A 20,567-nucleotide genomic window follows, 5' to 3' on the forward strand; every position below is an offset into this window, starting at 1 on the left:
CACACAGCAGTTCAGTCGCACTCATGATTCGAATAGCTTCGCACTGATTGCTTTGCTGGAAAGTCTTAGTCCTTCGTGCTCAGTTTAGGTGCTCGACTCTTGCGTCAGTGACAGGTCTACCCCCTAACACCGACCCCAGAGTCAGGGGGTCTGGGGTAAGCCCCACTGACGACTCAGGCCAGGCAGCCTGGGACACACGGAATCCTCTCCGGTGTCGCCTGTGAGGGTGGTCTGATGGCCACGGCATTCAGCAAGTCCTGGTGGAATCACGGGTTCTGGAGCCATCTGGGGCCACGATCCCTCCTCTGTGCCCCCCAGCAAGTAGTGGTCTGGCCTTGGGTAAAGCCACGCCAGGGATGGGAAATGCACCCCTTCAAAGACCGCCCGCTGGAGTGCCAGACAACCTGAATCATAAATAGTTCTTCATGCTGAGCTAGGAGCCTATGTGGCCAGTCATCTCCAAGCGCTTCCAAAACTCCTTCCCTGCCATTGTGTCCCATTCAGTCTCCTCCTTCCTAATCTCTACAGACCTTGCTCATTGGACCCCTTCAAGTCCTTTCCCACCTTGGGGCCCTCCGTGTCCAGGTGTCCCACAGCCCGATGCTCCCAGGTTCCAGCCAGGAGGCTGCCGTGGCTGAGCCGATGCCGAGGACCCAGCTTCTTGGGAACCTGAGAGTCCGGGCTGCTCCCAGGGAGCTGGTACCTTTGGCACAGGCATCTTGGCACCGTCTCTTCTTTTGATGTCGGAATACCAATATATAACTTTCTACGAAATTATGAAATGTGCAAAAACGGGGCACCAGTGATCCCCAAAGCTTTCCATCAAGTCCACTTGGTCGGCTGGCTTTATACAACTAATCATCTCTACTGTTCATCCTGAGACTTGCTTTCCTGCTTTAGTCTTCTGTGAATTTTTACGGTGTGTTTTTTTCATGGTTGTTCAGCAAAGTCTGTTTTAGATCCAAAATAGATGAATTCTGTCTGGCGAAACGAGGCTAGAGAATGCACTCAGCACGGTGCGCATGTCCCACAGTGGGTCCTGGGCAGTCCTCTCGGTGGTCCCCGTGCTGGACAGGCTCTGCCGAGACAGGCAGGGCCCTTCCTCTCCCGTCTCAGACCTGCCCCTCCCCCGGGCCCCGGGCCTCTGCTCACCGGCATGCCCTTCCCCACCCCTGGCTAATGACTGTTTGTTAAGACTCAGCTCAGGTGTCCTCGCGTCTCCTGGGATCCCTCCCCTGAACACGCACGCGGCTCCCACCGCCCCGCCACCGTCGCGTTCCTTGTCTGCCCTCCCTGCTGAGCTGTGAGCCGCCTGAGAGTGAGGGCTGCCTCATCTCTGGAACCCCAGAAGCTAGCACAAGGCCTACAACGCAGGAAGTTTCAGAAACTCCCTGCTTCATGATTGTTCAGATGAATGAAGGCGTGAATGAAGACGCTTCCACCTTGTGATTTATTCTTAGCGGGCTCTCCAAAACCAAACACGCTGCTCCTTACAGATCCTAATTTGGCTCCAGTTAGCAGGTTTCCTTTCACACCAGCCTCCTCCAGGCTCGAACATTTTGTTCCTTTAATCCCCGATAAGCCAGTCCACGGTATGGCTCGCTTAACTCCCAGGTGCTCCCCGATCTGTCCGGCCCCTGTGCCCGAGCAGGGCAGTGGACCAGCCCCAGGCCGCAGGCAGGAGGGTGTCACCTGGGGCCGAAGCCCGCCAAAGCCCGTGTGATCCTGTGGTTCCGCAGACGCCCCCCGCTGAGACAAGGCAGCCACAGGCTGGACGCTGGCCAGATCCCCAAATCACCGCTTGGGAGACAAGCGTCCAGAAGAGATGCTACACGTGCTATAGACGTAGGATGAGTAAGAAACAAAACGGAGAAACAAAACTTCGATGTGCTGCGCCACTGCGATTTGGGGGTTAATTCATTAATTTACTTCCACAGCATAAACGAGACCCTCCAGACTCATCTGAGGCTCTAAACTAATGTACTTCACAGGTGCTTAATAAATGTTGAGTGAATAATGGATGCTATTTTTTTTTTCCTTGTCTGTATTCTACCCTATTTTTAAATTTTGTATTTTTGAAAGAGCAGACGTTATTTGTCCGCTCACGTCCACCTACCCACGTCGGGGGGCTTTCCTATTCCGACAGTCGGAACCCCCGGGCTGACAGAGCGTGTCACAGCGGTCCCAGCTCCCTCTGGGTGGGGGAGAACGCCCCTCCCATTGCTCTGGCGACCGAAGGAGGCTCCTGGTGCCTAGACAACCCATGGCTGGCCAGCCCCCTGTCGCCGGCTCAGCGCCTCCTGCCCTGTGGTCCAGAGCCGGACCAGGGGCGCGAAGCAGGGCGGGGAACCTGCCATTGCCAGCAAAGACCGAGCGGTTGAGAGGAACAGGCCAGAAGGGTGAGTGAGGGTGAGGATGACCAGCTGAGACCACGATGGGTGGAAAAGTCACACTACCAGGTCACCATTTATCATTACAGCTGCTCTGCTGTTGTCTTTTCCTTTACGCTCTTCCGGATTTTCTGAGACTTCTAAAACGAGTGTTGCATTAACAGTGCAATCAGGAAAGAGTCAAATCTGTATCATCTTTTTGCGACCACTTTTTACGCTTATGTATGCCAGGTATTCCACATATACTATTTGGTCCCCGTTGCCATCCCATTTGATAGATGACTGAAGCCCGGAGAAGGCGAGCCACGGGCCCAGGGTCACACAGCTCAGTCTGGGGCACCACGGGACAAGGTGCAGCCCTCGCTAGACCACAGCCCTTAGCCGCAGGCTACCCAGCCACCTAGGCTGTCTTCCCAACTTCCGCAGGGGCATCCGATCTCCTCACACGGCCTCTCCCTCCGGGCCGCTAAGACTCACTTCTCTTCCTAAATCTCCCTCACACCTGTCACTTCCTCCCCAGTCCTCCCTCCACTGCCAGGAAAGCTCACCACGTCCTCTCACTTGGCCCGCCGACCTCTGTGCCGCCCACCCAGTCTCCTGTAATCATCCTCCCCACTGTGGCCAGAGTGATCTTTCTAGAACGCAGGGCTGCCTAGGTCTTTCCCTGCTAGCCACCTGGCCTTACGACAGCGTCCCTACCTCATCCTGCCCTTCGTAGTCCGGTCCAGCGGACGAGCAGGCCCGCTCTCCCGCACAGCCCAGGCTGCCTACGTCCTGGCCGCTCAGGTCAATCCGCGGTCCTGGGACGTGAATCCCTCCTTGGCCCGTCAGCTGGATGTTCACGTGGCTGCATTCAACCTCGTGCCCATCCTTCGGCACATCTTCCAAGTTACCCGCCGGCTGCTCCCGGGGAGGTGGGCCCGGGCAGAAGGCAGGAAGAGGGCAGTCCCGGCTGTGTCCGGTGCGCCTCCCGCCGTGGCCGTGGTTCCTGCTCCGCACAGTGGCTGAGATTCTAGCAGATTCGGAGGCAGCCTTGGGGTGAGATGCCTCCAGAAATGCCCCGTTTCCCGTTTGTCCTCCAGTCCCAGGTTAGAGAGCGGTTTCCTGATCTCTGGTTCGCTCCCTTCCTCTTCCTCTTCTAGCCCAGGGGGCGGCAGCCTCTGGCCTGTAATACCACAATCCACCCCCCACCCCCCCACCCAGGCTTCCGGTCCTTTGACCTCTTTGTCGTCCGTCACTGCCTTAAGCCCCACTTGGCCAGAAATAGTAGAGTGGTTTCTGCTTTCCTGCCCAGATACTGGTGTCTAACATTCCTGAAGTCTCCTTTGTCTCGAATGCCCCTCTTCCTCATCCCTCGGGGGTAGTTCCACCTGTGGCAGACGTCACCACCGAGTTCCCCTGTCACTGTTTCTTTTTGCCCGGGACACAACTCCAAGACCGCTTCTCCCAGCCTGCCCCGTAGTGGGCGCGGCCGCGTGAAAGGACTCTGGCCAACAGAACTCGGGGAAAGTGACGGCCGCGTTCCCAGGCCTGGTGTCACGACAGCTCCAGGGGGTGGTGGGGCTCCTGGTCCACGCAGCGGCTTGTGGGCAGACCCCCCCCACGACGCCCACGCTAGATCAGGACACCCTTGTTCAGTCACCGCGGCTGGCCTCCCCTGACCGACACGTGCAGCAAACTTAGCGGAGCAGAGCGAGGCCCAGAGAAGTTAAGTAACTTGACAGAGGCCCCGCAGCTGTGAGGACGGAGGCAGGAGCCATGGCCACCCGTCTGGCGGCGGGGCGCCCTCCCTTTGGGTCCCTCAGCACCCGTGGCGGGCAGTCGGCGGACAAATGCAGAAGCAATTCTGACTTCATCAGTCGTCAGGGCAGACGTGTGTACGTTGAATCATGTCCATAAACGTATAAAGAAACTTGAGCCGGAAGCGGCAGGGAGTGTCTCACTCCCACTGAGACGGACACGTGCTCTATCCCCCCTTCAGGAAGACGAGTGAGCGTGCCCTTCTTCTCCCCCTCGAGGGGGACACTTGGCCCCAACACCCCTCTTTCCCGTGGCCCACACCCAGCCCGGGAACTCGTCCCGCCCCACTGGGATGCAGACGACAGTCTCTGGGCCCACCCATCCCTTCTCTGAACGTTCCCTGACCCATCTTCCTGAAGCGTGGCTGGGTGATCAGCCTTCGCTAGTCCCGAATGCCCGGCTGATATAATGCCTGAAGACCAGGGCTTTGGGGCCCTGGTGGCCCCACCCCTCCTTTCTCACCCTGGGAGCCCTGGGCCAGCACTCATGGAACGTCTCACCGACATCCCATGGGTGAGGGGATCCCCCTTCTCCCTGACCCCCGGGAGCTATTTCAACCTCCCTCCGACCGCAACAGCTTCCTGTTCCTCCACACACCCTCCCCGCCCCCACCTGCCGCTCCTGCTTTTACTCCCTCTTTCCTCCACACGTTCCCTCCTCTGGCATTTATCATGGCGACACTGTGCCCCCGCATACGGGCGACTGCTTGTATCCCCTGACAGGTCCTTGAGTATTGAGACCACACAGTCGTCTTTGGATCATCCAAAAGACTGGGGAGCCCGATCTTCTGGTTACTCAGTGGGACCCACTCATTTAATCTACTGAAAGAGAATATGAATAAGGAGAGCCTCAACTGGCCCTGTGTTGGAGCTGATCTAAAAAAGAATAAGGATTTCATAAGAACTTCAAGTTGCTTTTCTAAATTAGACACAAAACAGCCCACCTCATTCTAAACTCGGCCAACATTTCAGCCTTCCACTTTGAACAGATGAAAAGCTAAAAAACTACATGAGCTGCTCCGTGCGCTTGCCCCTGGGGGGATGCACAACAGTGTGCACCGTCCTGCGGGGATGGGAGCGGCAACCAACACACGACGAGGATGGAGGCAATTCAAAGATGGATCTGGAACTCGGAAATTGACCGCATTGTTAGTGCACCCGGAAACTCGGGCCCCCACGCGGGGGATACTGCAACTGGGGGCCTGATTCAAGAACAGCTGAATCTAAAATACTTTTTGAAAAATGTAACCGATATTAGATATTATTTTCCGTCTAAGACACCCTCGGGAAACTACCCCAAGTTGCCAAAAGTTTGGTTATTTTCTTTCAACGAATTCCTTATCTACAAAAAACAGTTGTGCGACATTGATTTCCGTCTGCAGGCGATGGGGAGAGACTGCTTCTCCCCACACCCGTGGCAGGACTGTCTGCTGAGCTAGTTGCGTTAGGATTGCGTTTGGGGAGTGACGTCGCTTTCTAAAGTGATATAAGGATGGGCTTGAACTCCTGGTTCCCTGGAAATGCAAACATCTTAAGTCTGGTATCGATGACGAGGGTTTACCCTGATTCTCCACGTTCCCGGAGACCAGCCTCTATGGGGCGGAAGGGCAGCAGACAGACACAACCAGAGGAAACCATTCCTAGCTGAGCACCTTGCCCCCTAGCACAGAGCAAGGCTGGTGCTGAATTTGCAGCAGCCGGCAACCTGGGACCCTCGGGATGGAAGGGGGTCGACTGGTGGATGCCACTTACCTCATCCAGAGCTTTTCAAATTCCCTCGGTGTTAGAGGAATATCAAAACCGTACAGCGCGTTCTTTATATCCCGCCGCCGAAGAATGCCGTTGCCCTCACTGTCGGTTTCTATGAAATTCTACAATATTACAAGACGACAATTAGTAACCTACACAGTGTGTTCGTGGTAGTTTAGAGGATTGTCCACAGCCAATACCTGGAACAACAGAAGACGTGTCTCTCCCCTCTCTACCTGCTTAATTACTTTTCAGTCAAAGCTCCAGATACCCTCACCGTTTCGGTAAAGAAGGTGACCGAGCAAAACGCAAACAACTGTCATGAACTGGAAAGGGCTGGTTTCTGGGTGATGAGTGGTCTCAGGTGTATGACCCGGCCAACAACTTGGGCTCAAGAGCTATTAGAAATGAGGGTCCCAGAGCCTGGGGATTGAGACAGTAGCCCACGCTGCTGGAGGTGGTCATCTTGACAACGCAGCAGACTTGGTCCTCTGGTTGTAAGACAGGGATGAGGCACGCGAGACCCCAGCTCTGATGACGCGATGATACGGTAGCTTTATTTTTTTAAGTTTAATTATTTATGTTGGGGGGGAGGGGCAGAGAGAGAGGAAGAGAGAGACTCGAAAGCAGGCTCCACGCCTCTGAGCAGAGCCCGACGTGGGGCTCGAACTCACGAACCGTGAGATCGTGACCTGAGCCGAAATCAAGAGCCGCACGCTTAACCCGCCGAGCCACCCAGGCGCCCCAATACGGTACCTTTTTAATGTCCCCGAGGGATGCAAAAGGTATCTGGGGAATTTTCGGCCTGTTAAGAGGGCCACAGACCAGCAGGTAATGTGTGGCACTCGGCACTGACTTAAACTGTTTGGAAGTAATAGCTCCTCTGACCCTCTTCCTCACAACACCGTGAGGTAGATGCAGGAGCACGTCTAGAAAGTCCTCTGCAAGCATCACAATCCACGGTGAAGGCAGAAACATTCCCTTTAAGACCAGGAACAGGCAAGGTCTCCGCTGCCCTCTTTTCCACGTCGTACTGGAGGTATCAGCCAGGGTAGTCAAGCAAGAAAAAGGAATAAAAGGTAAAAAACAGGACAGGAAGAAATACAGCTGTCGTTATTCACAGACGACGTGGCTGGATACGTAAGAAAGATCCACAAATGAATTACTATGCTAAGAGAATTTAGCAAGAAGTCTGGATTTCAGGTCAATAGGCAAGATCATTCATGTTCTTACATATCAGGCACAGAGAACAAATTTTAAAAAATATTTATAATAGCATCAAAAATAGAAAGTCTTAGGAATAAACCTCTTTCTAAGTTTATTTATTTTGAGAGAGAGAGAGAGAGAGAGAGAGAGAGAGAGAGAGAGAACAAGTGGGGGAGGGACAGAGAGAAGGAGAGAGATAATCCCAAGTGCGCTCTATGCTGACAGGTTTAAACTCACAAACCGTGAGATCTTGACCCGAGCCAAAGTCAGACACTCAACAGACTGAGCCACACAGGTGCCCCATCCCAGGGAATAAACCTTACGAGTGATCGTAAGACCGCTACACAGAAAAGTATAAAAATTTATTGAAAGATATTTAAAGATATCAGAATAAATGGAGACGCACCATGCTCGTGAACTGGAAGACTCAAAATTGTAACGACGGCATTTCTCTCCAAATGCTTTGTTGCCTTGTGGAACTTGACAAACTGATTCATAAACTCTTAAAGGACAGGAGGAGGGACTTGCCTACCAGCTGATCAAGACGTATTACCGAGTTACTGTGATTACAGTGATGTGGTAAAGGTGCCAAGACAGACAAACTGACCCGGGGAACAGAGTGAGGAGCCCAGAGACACCCGCAGGCCTCGAGGCAGGACAGCGGTGATGCCATACGTCAGGGGGAGAAGGATGGGCTTTACGGGGGCTAGACAACCGGGTCTCCATATGGAAGAGTGGGAGTGAACCCCTGCCTCCCAACACATAGGTGACACGTGGTGTGGATCTCAAGACCAGGATGGGAAAGGCTTCACTGGAGAGCTGCTGAAGGGTCTTCATGACTTCAGATGAAACACAGATTCTTAGGCGAGACCTACAGGAAATGTTAACACATTTCACATTTGACTCTATCAACAAGAAGAACCCGGGGCGCCTGGATGGTTCAGGCAGTCAGGTGTTGGACTTCGGCTCGGGTCACGATCTCACGGTTCGTGGGCTCGACCCCCGCGTCGGGCTCTGTGCTGACAGCTCGGATCCAGATTCTGTGTCTCCTTCTCTCTCTGCCCCCCCCCCTGCTTACTCCCTGGTCTCTGTCTCTTAAAAGCGAATAAACATTTAAAAAAAATTTTTTTAACGAACTTATATCTACCAAAAGATATCGTATGAAAAGGATGCAAACACAGAACACAAACTGGGATTAGTGACTCGCACCACGTATCATTGACAAAAGACTAGTAGCCAAACCGTGGTACGAGTTCCTATCGACCAATGAGAAATCACCAGAGAGCCCAGTGAGAAAACCAACGAGCAGGCCCTTCATGGAGAAAGGGAACCTGCCTCAGGAATAAACGAAAAGATACTCACCGCTCACGAGTAACCAACACACGCTACCTAAAACTAGAATGACACGCTGTTACGCATCCACTAGGGAGGAGGAAGCGGAGTCTGACAGCACCGAGGGCCACACGGTAGAGCTGAGCGGCTGTGTCTGAAGCCCCTGCCTCACAAAGCCAAGGCCGGTCACCGCCTGGCCCTTGATGCAAAGTGTGTGCGGCGCTAAGACATTGAGAGTGTTCTCCTCCTTCGTCTGGATGGCGGGTTACATGGTGGGATAAAACTTGGGATACGCGGTGACTACCTTAAACGTACCTAAGCTACGCATGTATATTATTATTGTACGTATTACTACATACGCTATATGCATTCATGCATATTACACACATACAAATACACACGTTATATATATATAATATATATAATATGTATTACTATTACATTGCACTGTGGAGTGACAACTTGAAAAATGAGCTTTAAAAAAAGCTCCTTCAATTATAATACAATTCTTTAGCACTCTTATTGGTGCTTATACCACAAGTCTCTTGGGAACAGAGACCGTGTCTTTTTTTTTTTTTTGGTCGCTGTGGCTTTAATATCTTGCAACAGTGCATAGTTAATTCATAATAATGTTTGCTGAAGAAATCGATGAACTTATTTTCCAAACATACTTAAACGGAAGTGAGCCTGTTAAGCTGCCCAGAATAGGCCGACCGCGGGTGCGTCCAAGAGATCGGCCGGTGGTGTCCTTGGCCGAGCCCGGCTGAGTGGCCAGCCGGGGACCCTCGCTGAGGACAGCTAGAGGACGCAGTACCTGACTTGTTCAAGTTCCAAATGCAGTTTTACTGGGGACCACATCCTTTCCGACATTCGCGGGTCTTTTTGGCGAACCCACAGAAGTGCCCAGAGAGGAGACAAATGCCGCGTGTCTGCCACGACCCAGAAGGGAAGGGCAAGGCTGTGCTGGATGGTAGGAGAACACCCGCCTCGTCACCAGGCGTCCGTCATTAATGCGTCTTATCTATGCGTCACCCTACTTTCTGCAGGTTTGGGATTCAGAACGAATCCCAAAAAGCTTTAGAGCTTTTTTCAAGATAAATTGAGAGAGTGGGAGAAATGTCCGATCGAATACTAATAAAACACACAGGGGCACGCAGTCCCGCGGGGGGGCCGAGAGAGGTGTGAGGCCCGGCGCGAAGTGACGCTTGACCCCCTACAAAGTGGCTCCACAAGCCCCTGCTGATTCCTCTTCCTCCGTAAGCCTCCAAGTCTTCTTCCCTTCCCACACTTCCACCAGGCTCCCTTCTAGAAGGGATTGACCCGAGGCTGCTGGCTTAGCAGCAGAGCACTCCAGGGTCCCCACACCTCCCCTAAGCACACTTGGGGTTCCGCAGAACATCAGGGAGAAAGATGGTTATGAGAGGCCACGGGAATCGGTGTGGAGAGGAGGGGCGCCTGGGGGGCTCAGTCGGTTGAGCTCAGGTCATGATCTCACAGTTTTGTGAGTTTGAGCCCCGCAGCGGGTTCTGTGCTGGCAGCACGGAGCCTGCTTGGGATTCTCTCTCTCCTCTCTCTCTCCCCCCACCCCACTCTCCCTCTCTCTAAATAAAAACAAAAACAAAGTATGGAGAGGTAAGTGCAGAGGACGTGCTCAAGGGAGTGAACACAGACAGAGAGGGTCACCGAGCCCGAGAGGGGGCAGGTCCAGACAGGGAGTGGAGGAGGCCCGACAGAGCCGTGGTAGGGCCAGGGGAGGAAGCATTCCAGGAAGTACGGATGCAACAAGGCAGAAACAAAGGCCTCCGGCAGCCTGTTCACTTTCCCCACGGCGCCCACCTGCTTTGTTAATAAGCTGCCTTTGTTTCTTAACCGCCACCTCTCCTGGTCTGTGAGCTCCGAAGGCTGGAAGAAGATGGGTCTTCGTTACCACCGAACCCCCAGCACAAACCCACGTACCCCGGAGATGTGCTGCGCGACATTCATCAGAGCAGGGCAGGACGAATCCAGCAAGGGCCTGGAAGGGGCCGTGGGAGCCCCTGGGTCCACGGAGGGCAGCATCAGCAGAGGGGGCATTATAGGGGCAGGAGGAAGAGTGGACAGAAATAGCAGGGAGGAGGGGAGAGGCAGGCCCAGAGAAGCTGGGGTGCAGGGTGTGGAGGATGATGTCACGCAGTGAGCTCGGCCCTCTCCCGGCTGCCATGCCCATGTGGTCGCAGAGTACAGCCCAGGGCTGGCCCCGCACTCCCGCAGGGCGGCTCGGGAAGGCCAGCCCTACCCGTGGGAGCGGGAGGACTCCGTGTGATTTGCCACCCTGAGCCGCACCGTCAACTCTGACGGCAGGGGACTGGGGAGAGGCAGCCCAGGGGCGGCACAGGACTGACAAGACAGAACTTCACGTCGGACACACGCCAAGAGAGGCAAACATTGAAAGAAAATGACCAGATGAAACCAAGTGGAGGCGTTCTTCACAACAATGTGAAAATCCTTCTGGGAGCGTCGGCTTGGCTCCATCGGTTAAGTGCCCGACCCGATTTCGTCTCAGGTCATGATCTCGCGGTTCGTGAGATCAATCGAGAGCCCCACGTCGGGCTCTGCGCTGACAGTGCGGGACCTGCTTAGGATTCTTGCTTTCTCTGACCCTCCCCTACTCGTGCTCTCTTTCTCTCTCAAAGTAAATAAACTTAAAAAAAAAAAGAAAAGAAAATTCTTCCACAGTGCAGTTTTAAAGACATTTCCTAAGGTGAAGGTGTTGTGTCCTTGTTGCGTTATGAAATGATCACCCACTCCTGGATGAACTCAGTCCCGCAGGCTCCGTTCTACTGTCCTGTGGGTACAACTGTCATTAGATTATGCGCCCATCTCAACACCAAATTGGTTTACACGATTGCCCATCTACAGCATTCACCTTCAAAATGTGCTTTCTATCGTTTTGGAAGACAGGAAGAAATCCCACCTACCCAGAAATGCAGGTTTTGAATGGGGTAAAAATAATATGACGGGGTTCTTTTTTTTTTTCTTTAAAATTTTTAATTCATATCAAACCTGAGATACATCTAGGAATTTCTGTCCACATAACTCCTACAAATACTCCTTTTTCTAAACATCAGTTGACCTCGGATGGGAGAATTTATGCTGAAAAAGTATTTTAGGAATAAAAGGAGTCACCAGTTGGGTATAGAACATTGTTTTCCCATCTCAGCGACGGGATCTAAACAGCTTGATTATCCCAATGATCTGAAAACACTGAAATAGATTTCCTTTCCTTTTAAGGAAATAATCGTTTTCTTACCTTAGATAAGTCTGACCATCTGGTTTTTGCTTTGGTAGCAAGATACTGATGAGCCTGCTCACAAGCTAGTTCTGAATCTGCAACCTTCTGTTTTGGTCTTAAAAGAAAAATAAATAAATAAATAAATAAATAAATAAGTAAATAAATAAATAAATAAATAACTGTGTTTAAATTTAATGGACTCATTAATCTCCCAAGGGGTTCCCCATCCCCGTTTGTTTCAAAGATACCGTTAAAGTCTGTTATTTCACATCTGGTCTAACTTAATTCTCAAAATACGGTCTTATTTCCCCAGCTGCATGTTAGGGAAGTCTTCTTAAATTTTATAAGTCCTTGTTTATTTTCAGATAAATGCTGTTCAACTTTCTCTGCCACTCACAAAACAAACAGGGCTCATTTCTTCTCAGAAGGGGAAAAAAACACCATAGAACAGTGAAGCCTCTTCAGAAGAAAACCACCACAAACTTTTATTTCTGAATTGGCGAATCGGAATAACAATGCAGACTAACAAACGGTTCAGGAACACGGGGCGGGGGGGGGGGGGGGGGGGGGGGGGGGGGGGGGCATCGCTTTCTCGGTCCCAGCTACTGTTCAAAGGTTGGGCTCAAGTATGTAAAATGATCAAAATTCTGTTTATTTCCTCCTGGGATGATGGACGCCAAAGACACTTTAAAAAAATGCCCCACGCTTAACACCGTGGCTAAGCCCTGGATTCCTCCACTCGAAGGACGGGGGCGGATAAAATCTGTAAAACCCCTCCCCACTTCTTTTTCTGTAATTGCTCTGCTCCTCGGAGCACCTATCCCTCCCTTTCTGGCAACTTGAGCTGTTTTCCACATCCAGATCTGCATCTGAAATATTTTCCCTGCAGATATCAGGGCGCTCAGCACATTCCCCTGGCAAAACTGACCATATCCACATCACCCGACAGTTTCCTGAAATGGGACCACATCTGAGACCCCCCACCTGGAACCTGCACTTACTCACAGGCATGGTGGGTGCTAAGCGCATCTTGCCACCAGACCGAGGCCCATAGAGACCCCAACATAAATTTCTCCTGAAGGGTCCCCAGAAGACCAGTGTGGGGGATGGACAGCAAGCAAGCCCCACAGAGCCCCTTTAAAGAAGCATTATTTACGCTTCTGCAAATGAACCGCATATAAGAAAAAAAGTCTAAGGTCAACCAGTATGCTGCCAGTTGAGAAAATGCAGGGATTTGTGTGTTGCAAACAATGGAGGTCAAAGGCTTACACAATCCCCCTAGAAGGGCCGCTTTGAACGTGACCCTCTGTATGTGACACTCAGGTCGGCAGCACCGTGTGGGTTTCTCAGGTGCTGATGGCCACCACGAGGTCAGTGACCAGCGGGTGCTGAGCACAGCCAGTCAAGTGACACATGCCGGCATTACCATCCCACTCTGCGAAAGAGGAAGCTGTGTTTTCGGGAAATTAACCAACCTGCCAAATGACACAGCCAGGACCTGGAAACCATTCAGACTCAGGTCTCCGATGCCATGGATAGCCTTTCACGTGACCATCTGGTTTTTATCTGAAGCTACAGGTTTGCTGCCCCTGTAAGTTCACTCTTCGTAGGAAAAGATCCCTGAAATATTACACTTCACAGAGGTGAGGGACACCTCTGGTTTTTACGCACCGGGGGTCTTCTTTCCACTTAGCATTTCTGTTTCCGTTCAACAAACGCAGCATTGCCCAGTGCGTGGCTGGAGCGCCGGGCTCGGTGTGAAGGCTGGAAAAGTGGAGCTGCGGCTCCCGCCCACCAGACAAGGCTCCCCTGGAAGTTCCACCCTGGCACGCATTTCAGAAGCAGACGGCAAGCTAGGTCACGGCAACCCGAATCAACAAAGCAAGCGGCAATCAGTGTTCTTCATGTGGCTTCTTCAAATCCCTTCCAACACGCTCTGCTGCCCCCGGACAGCTGTCCTGGACCGCTCCTCAAGTTCCTTGATGACTGACCGTGCCCAGAGCCCACGAGTCACCAGGTGCATTGGTATCCATGATTACCCCCAAAACCTACACTGGGCTATACTGGGCCACAAAGCGTCTTATTTTAAGCAGCTCTTCTTTGGCGAATTACGTAAACTGTGACCCCCACAGTTTGGCGAGCACAAACTCCTACATTGCTACTGTTGAACCAGACCAAATGAGGGCTTTCCCAGTTTCATTTTCCCTCCTGGAAAATGCCAGCTCATGGGGGTACACGGTAAACTATGGCGGGCACGCCTCCCTTTATTAAGAGCCCACCCCGGTCTTCAAATTCACCAATTACTTCTATATTGCTGAATCCAGGGGTCTTCGCTGACTTGTGTGTTCCATGTGCCCCTATTAACCATCTCTCCCCTCTCTGGTTGCCTTCATCATGCTGCGCTTTAAGGGTCACCACGTGTTGGAATACCAATCCTGGGGCCGGGTGAACGTGTGCCTTCAGTGAGTGTGGTTTTCCCTCCCCACCTGGCTCCCCCAAACCTTGACCACTCCTCTCTCTTTCCACCCCAAAGTTTATTTACTCTTCTGAAAGGTCATCCCTTCTCATGTCCCCAGCCATGCCTTCCTGCCATTTATCCACACATCTGTACCGCTGGGGCTGTAATCTCCTCACCTACTTTTCTGTTCCATCTCTCTCCAACTGACTACTGGACTTCACAGAATCATGGAATTTCCAGGGTGGAAAGGGATCCAAAGGTCAACCAATCTAATCCTCTGTCACTAGTTCACCACTAAACGTTTGGGAAGGTTGGGGGGACTAGGTTCCATTTTCACAATTATTGCTTAAGAGGACTGTAGGTCCTAATAATGATGCCTAGTCCCCTGTCTTCACCTTAAGTTCCTCCTAAATCCAACCTGCACCCACAGGACTCACCTGAACTCCCCCCAAAGGATAGAGATTCTGAGGGGCATGTTCTGTGTCTGCAAAGTCAGCGAACCCAAACTGATCTCGCTATCTAAACACATATCTGAACGGCCTCCACCAACCCAATTTCTTTTCTAGGCGTAAGTCTTGAATGTTTTCTCAGTGAGCCAGGCTCAAACCAGGGACACCTATGATTTCCCCACCCATTTCTCCCCGTCCCATTTTATATACTTGTCTCCTCAAGAGATCAGAAGGTTTTTCTATGGCCTTTTCCAAAAGTTACTGATTGCCTCTATTGCCTGACTCTTTAGATCTTGATAGTCAGGGAGACCCAGCCTTGTTATCAGCCAGTCTGTCCGATGCAAACATATATGACCTCTTACTCTGTGCTGCTCTGGGTTCTGTAGACACACTGACCAGCGATGTGGACAGAGCCCACATCCTCAAGGAGCTCATACCATGATTGTGGGAACTTACAGCAACATGTGGAAAATGAATGAATCAGATAACTTGGGATATGAATGTGACCAAGAGTGATGGGTGAGAGGGGACGCTTCAGCTAAGAAGGCCAGGGAGCGGCTCTCTGAGGCATGAGTGGTGATGAGGCAGCTGTGTGATCACAGGGACCAGCACTCCAGGCAGGGCAAGAGTCCTTGTCCCTCTTGTCCAGCTAAGATGGAGAAGGCACACACTGCACCCTCTCCCCCCCACTGATTACAACTAAAAGCTCTCGACAGAATACAAGAAGTAATTCTGAGGACACCAAAAAGTAAATAATAGAAAGATGATGGAGGGGTGCCTCGGTGGCTCAGTTGGTGAAGCGTCCGACTTCGCCTCAGGTCATGATCTCACGGCTCGTGGGTTCAAGCCCCATGTCAAGCTCTGTGCTGACACCTCGGAGCCTGGAGCTTGCTTTGGGTTCTGTGCCTCTCTCTCTCTCTGCCCCTCCCCTGCTCACACTCTGCCTCTCTCTCAAAAATAAGTAAACATTAAAAAAAAAAAAGAAGGATGATGGAGAGGGAAATCAAAACTTGAAGAATGACTGATATGAGTTTCATGGGTTCTTTATCGCCCATATTCCCAGCTTAGGCTTAAGGACAGTCCTACTTCTGGAACTATGCAGCGGGCATGGGCCAAAAAAGCTCCACAAGAAAGCCTGTATTTCTGACCAAAGAACCAGAAAGGATAGCCCTGAAGTACAAAGTATGTGGGGGATATAATGCCCCCTTTGTCTCTTTTCACCCTCCCTGTTCTGATCCAAAGACTCTGAGTTACACACCTACACTTTTGTGACATAGCCAGCAACAGTAGTGGCCAAGTAAGTGCCTAAAACTAAAACTCTTCCCTTTCACCAGAAGGCACACTCTGTGCTCAAGGAACACTGAAGGTATCCACATTATTGTTTTCCTCTCACTGTGTTGCACTGGGGGTAGGCCCAGTCATAGGAAGTACATAACCATACAGATAGGCCCAAACCTAAGGGTTTCCAGCAAGAAGGCCAAAAAAAAAAAAAAAAAAAAAAGAGAGAGAGAAAACAGGTGGGTGGGGGGACTCTCTGGGGGCTGGAAAGTATGGGGAGAAATCATACGAGAGGGCTGAAAAACAGGATGCCTAAATCTGTGCGGGAAGTTCCAGATTCACTTCTGCTGTGCTCTTGTGTGAAACTAATCCAAAGCAGCACAACAGAAGCTCTGAGAACTTCACTACTGTGTACTGAAGACTTGCTCCCTCCACAACTCCCCACCTGGGGGGCTGCGCACATGGGCTGGCCTCATAGTGCTGCAGTGACCTTGAAACTCAACTGACATAGAAACCACAGAAGGCAGGTTAGGACTTGCAGTCTGAACCTAACTGGATTGACTGTTTGCTTACAAAATAAATAAAACACAAATCAACACACAACTGAGGATTTTAACTGGGCCAGAGTATCATAATATAATACTTAAAAAGCCCATGATACAATCCAAAATAACTCAATATACAGAGAACCAGGAAAATCTCAACAATTTTCAAGGTAAAAGACAACAGACTCCACGATGACCCAGCTGTTGAAATTATAATATTTTAAAGCAGCTATTAGAAACATGAAGTAAAAGTAAATGTCCTCAAAATACGTGGAAAGGCAGATAATCTGAGCCAAGAAATAGAAGGCTGGGGGAAGACAAGAACCAAATGAAAACTTTAGAAATGAAAAATACAAATGAAATAAAATTTTTACTGGATTGGCTCAATGACAGAATGCAGATGACAAAGGAATGAGTCAGTGAACCTGAAGACAGATGAACAGAATTAATCCAATCTGATCAATGGGGAAAAAAAGAGAAGAATATAGCTTCAGGGATTAATACAGGGACCAGTGGTACAAAATCAACAAGTCTACATTCATGTCATTGGGATACCACAAGAGGTGGATGGAGGCAGAGATTGATACCAAAATAAAAATTTTTTTAAACGTGAGGAAATAATAGCTGGACCCTTCCCAAAGTCGATGAAGAACATAAATTTACAAATTCAAGAAGTTCAGTAAACCCAAAGAATGATAAACAAAGAAAGTCATGCCCAAACACATCATACTAAAACTAATGAAAACCAAAGATAAAGAAAAAACATCCTGAAAGTAACCTGAGGAAAATGACACAGGCCATCTAGGGGGCAAGACCATTTGAATTCCTGCAGACTTCTCACCACAAACCATGAAGGCCTGAAAACAACGGAGTAACATTTTTAAAGTGCTGTGAAAAGAACTGTTAACCCAGAATTCTATACCCAGCAAAAATGTCTGTTAGGAATGAAGGAGCAAGAGAAATTTTCTCAGTGAAGGAAAACTAAGACAACCTGTCTCCGGTAGACATGCTCTAAAAGACCTGCTGAAGAAAGCTTCTCTGAGGAAGGAACATGAGAGCAGAGAGAAATAGAACTTCAGAAATAAGGGAAGAGAAGCAGAAATGGCAAGTATAAACACACTCTTTTTCTCGGTTTCAAAATTCATGAAGCACAAATGGATAGAACTGGAAAGAGGTATAGACAAGTGCTTAACTATTGTTGGGGACTTCATCACTCTTCTCTAGGAAGTAATAGAACAAACAAATAAGCAAGAACACTGAAGACCTGAACACTATCAACTAACTTGATCTCATCGGCACACTCCACCCAACGACAGCCAAATACACGTTCTCATCAAGCATCCATGGAATACTCACCAACACAGACCATCTCTAGGGTCATAAAATAAAGCTGAACAAATCTAAAGGAATTAAAATCATACAAAGTATGTTTTCTGACCATAACAGAATTAAACTAGAAATCAATAACAGAAAGATAGTTGGAAACCATGGACATATTTTACAATTGACAGAACCACACTTTAAATAATTGTGGATCCAAAAGAAAGTCTCAAGGGAAATTAGAAAATATTCTTAAGTGAATGAAACTTAAAACTGTAATAGATCCAGGTTTGCAGAATGTAGCCAGTTCAGTGCCTACAAGGAAACTGATAGCATTCAAGGTCTCTGTTAGAAAAGAAAGAACTCAAATAAAAAAATCTGAGTTTCCAAACTTAAGAGAATAAAAAAGAAGAGTAAACTATATTCAAAGCAAGAAGAAAGTAGGAAGTAATAAAGAAGAGAAATCAAAAAACAGAAATTTGTTTCTATTACACAGAAAACAATAGAGCAAAATCAATGAAACAAAAAGGTGGTTCTTTGAAAATATCAATCAAATGATAAATCTCTAGCGAAACATATCAAGAAAAAAGAAGAGAAGACATTACCTACCAAGTATCAGAAATGATAAAAGGGATAACACTAAAGACCCTACAGATATTAAAAGAATATAAGGGAGGAATATTTTGAAGAACTTTATTCTCATAAATTTAACAACTTAGATGAAATGGGCCAAAAAACACAAACTCCAAACACTCATTCAAGAAGGAATAGAAACCCTGAATGATCTGTTAAATTAATGAGATTCATAGTTAAAATCTTCCCAACAAAGGAAACTCCAGGACCTGATCAGTTCTTTGGTGAATTATATCAAATATTTAAGAAAGAAATAGCAATTCTATATAATCCGGAAAGTGGAAGAGAATTGGCATTCCTGACTTTCAGTTTTTCTTAGAGGGCTTTCAAAGAACAAAAAAAAATTATTTATTTTCTTTATGAGATAACACTCATTCTATCTTGCAATACCGCCTGGGTCCATTGATGGGGTCAATGGGGTCTTACATACATGGGGCCTTAGTGATCTTGACTTCAATTTTACTAGATCGATTTCATTATCCCAAGAAATGATCAATCATTTATTCTTTAATTATTTCCAACTATGCTAAAAGAGAGAGAGAGAGAGAGAGAAAGAAAGAAAGAGAGAGAGAGACTAAAGCAGTAAGAAGAAAACAGAAAATGAGGGAATTACTTAGCCAATGACAGGAACTTGAAATGAATCGCTCCCTAGTTTCCTGACTGCACTGCCCAAAGTATAACAGCATCTTTAGAGAAGGTGAAAAGAACACAGCAACACCATCTTTGTAGTCTTATGTCAGTTTTCATCGAACATAGCTAAAAATTCAGAATTCTGATTTCATGTTCAAATGGCAAAGGGAAGAAAATTGAGATAAGAAGACATCTCCCAATGATCAGATGAACCAGAAGAGGAATCCACACAGAACAGGACTCTGGATTCCAGAGATGATGACGAGACTGATCATACAAGCCAAATTTTTTGACAAACAAATGATGTATTTCTAAGAACGAAAGGGAAATTTGGCCTTTCGATTCAGCTGGCCATTCAACATGAAGGACCTGATCATACAATATTTTGTGACAAGAGGCTGAAGCATCAAATTTTGCTAAAAGGGCATGTGACAGTGTTGTTTCATCTTTTATGATGCACATGAACCAAAATGGACTCGATGTGGGTTGTCCGTAGATAAATGGACAGGCAGGTGTGTTTTAAACAAGGGAACAGATTGGAAGGGAATAGATGATGGAGAAATGAAACAGGCCATTGGACTGATCGTTCTAATTGGCATTTATACATCTAAAAATGAAAATGTGTTGCAGTTATGAAACAAACAAGGTGGTCTTACTCTCTTCAACAAAATTATGAGCCCTCAAATTTTCCAAAAGTATTGTGTTCGATGATGCTGGTGGAAAGGGAAGGCCCTGAAGGTAGAGGGGCCCAAACATGAGGGCAGGATGGCTTCCAGAAAGGGATGGTGTCTAGGTGTGGCCGGTGGCTAAAAGTGAGGCTGGTGTGATAGGCGGGTGAAGGAGGGTGAGGCCTCCAGGCAGAGAAAGGGGTCCCTCCAAACAGGCACCCTGCATTCACATCTCTGCCCACCACCCATCACCTGGGTCCTTCATCTGGCAAGTCAAGTGATAGGGCCTCCTTGCAGAGTACTAAAGGATACATCTTCTCGAAGCAGAGGCATGGGGTCTGGCCATGGGAGGCCTTCTAAAGCAGTGGCTTTCTAAGGCGGTGCCTTGGTTGAGGTCTCTCCACCAGACCCCTGGACGCCGTGCTGGGTCTCCCTGGACTGCAGGGACTGTCCTCCTTTACATCTATCCTCCGCTCTAGGACTGCCCAAGGGTCTTCCTGCAGCACAATGCGACCCTCTGCCTCCACAGCATAAAACCCTCTCCTGTCTGCTGGTAAAGGATCGAGTCCTCAGCCTGGCTCTCCAGCCCCTTCTCAGCTGGCCCTCCTGCCTCTCCGGGGCTCTCCTCCCACCATGCCCCCATGGCGCATGCCACTTCTGCACACACATCCTCTCCCCGTTTCCTGAACGTGCTCGACATTTCCACCTCTGAGGTGTTGTACATGCTGTTCTCTGGCCTCGAACCACCATCTGGTAGCCTGCACCTGACAAACTCCTACTCTCACCTCAAGATGCAACTCAGATGTCCCACTTTTCCTGTGCACCTCAAGCAGGCGTAG

The 20,567-nt window shown here is 49.3% G+C and overlaps 1 protein-coding gene across 10 annotated transcripts in view; it reads right to left on the reverse strand.

Annotated features, from left to right (window-relative positions):
• EFCAB6 (EF-hand calcium binding domain 6) overlaps window positions 1–20,567 on the reverse strand; it is a 243,243-nt gene that overhangs the window by 60,319 nt on the left and 162,357 nt on the right. For all 10 annotated transcript variants that reach the window (XM_042993473.1, XM_042993475.1, XM_042993474.1 and 7 more), the window contains 2 exons: window positions 11,766–11,862; window positions 5,942–6,060 (listed from right to left, as the gene is read on the reverse strand). In XM_042993473.1, coding sequence (XP_042849407.1) covers window positions 5,942–6,060; window positions 11,766–11,862 — 216 coding nt within the window. The remainder of the gene's footprint in view (window positions 1–5,941; window positions 6,061–11,765; window positions 11,863–20,567) is intronic.

The sequence above is a fragment of the Panthera tigris genome, chromosome B4 (assembly GCF_018350195.1).
Source record: "Panthera tigris isolate Pti1 chromosome B4, P.tigris_Pti1_mat1.1, whole genome shotgun sequence".
Classification (NCBI taxonomy): domain Eukaryota; kingdom Metazoa; phylum Chordata; class Mammalia; order Carnivora; family Felidae; genus Panthera; species Panthera tigris.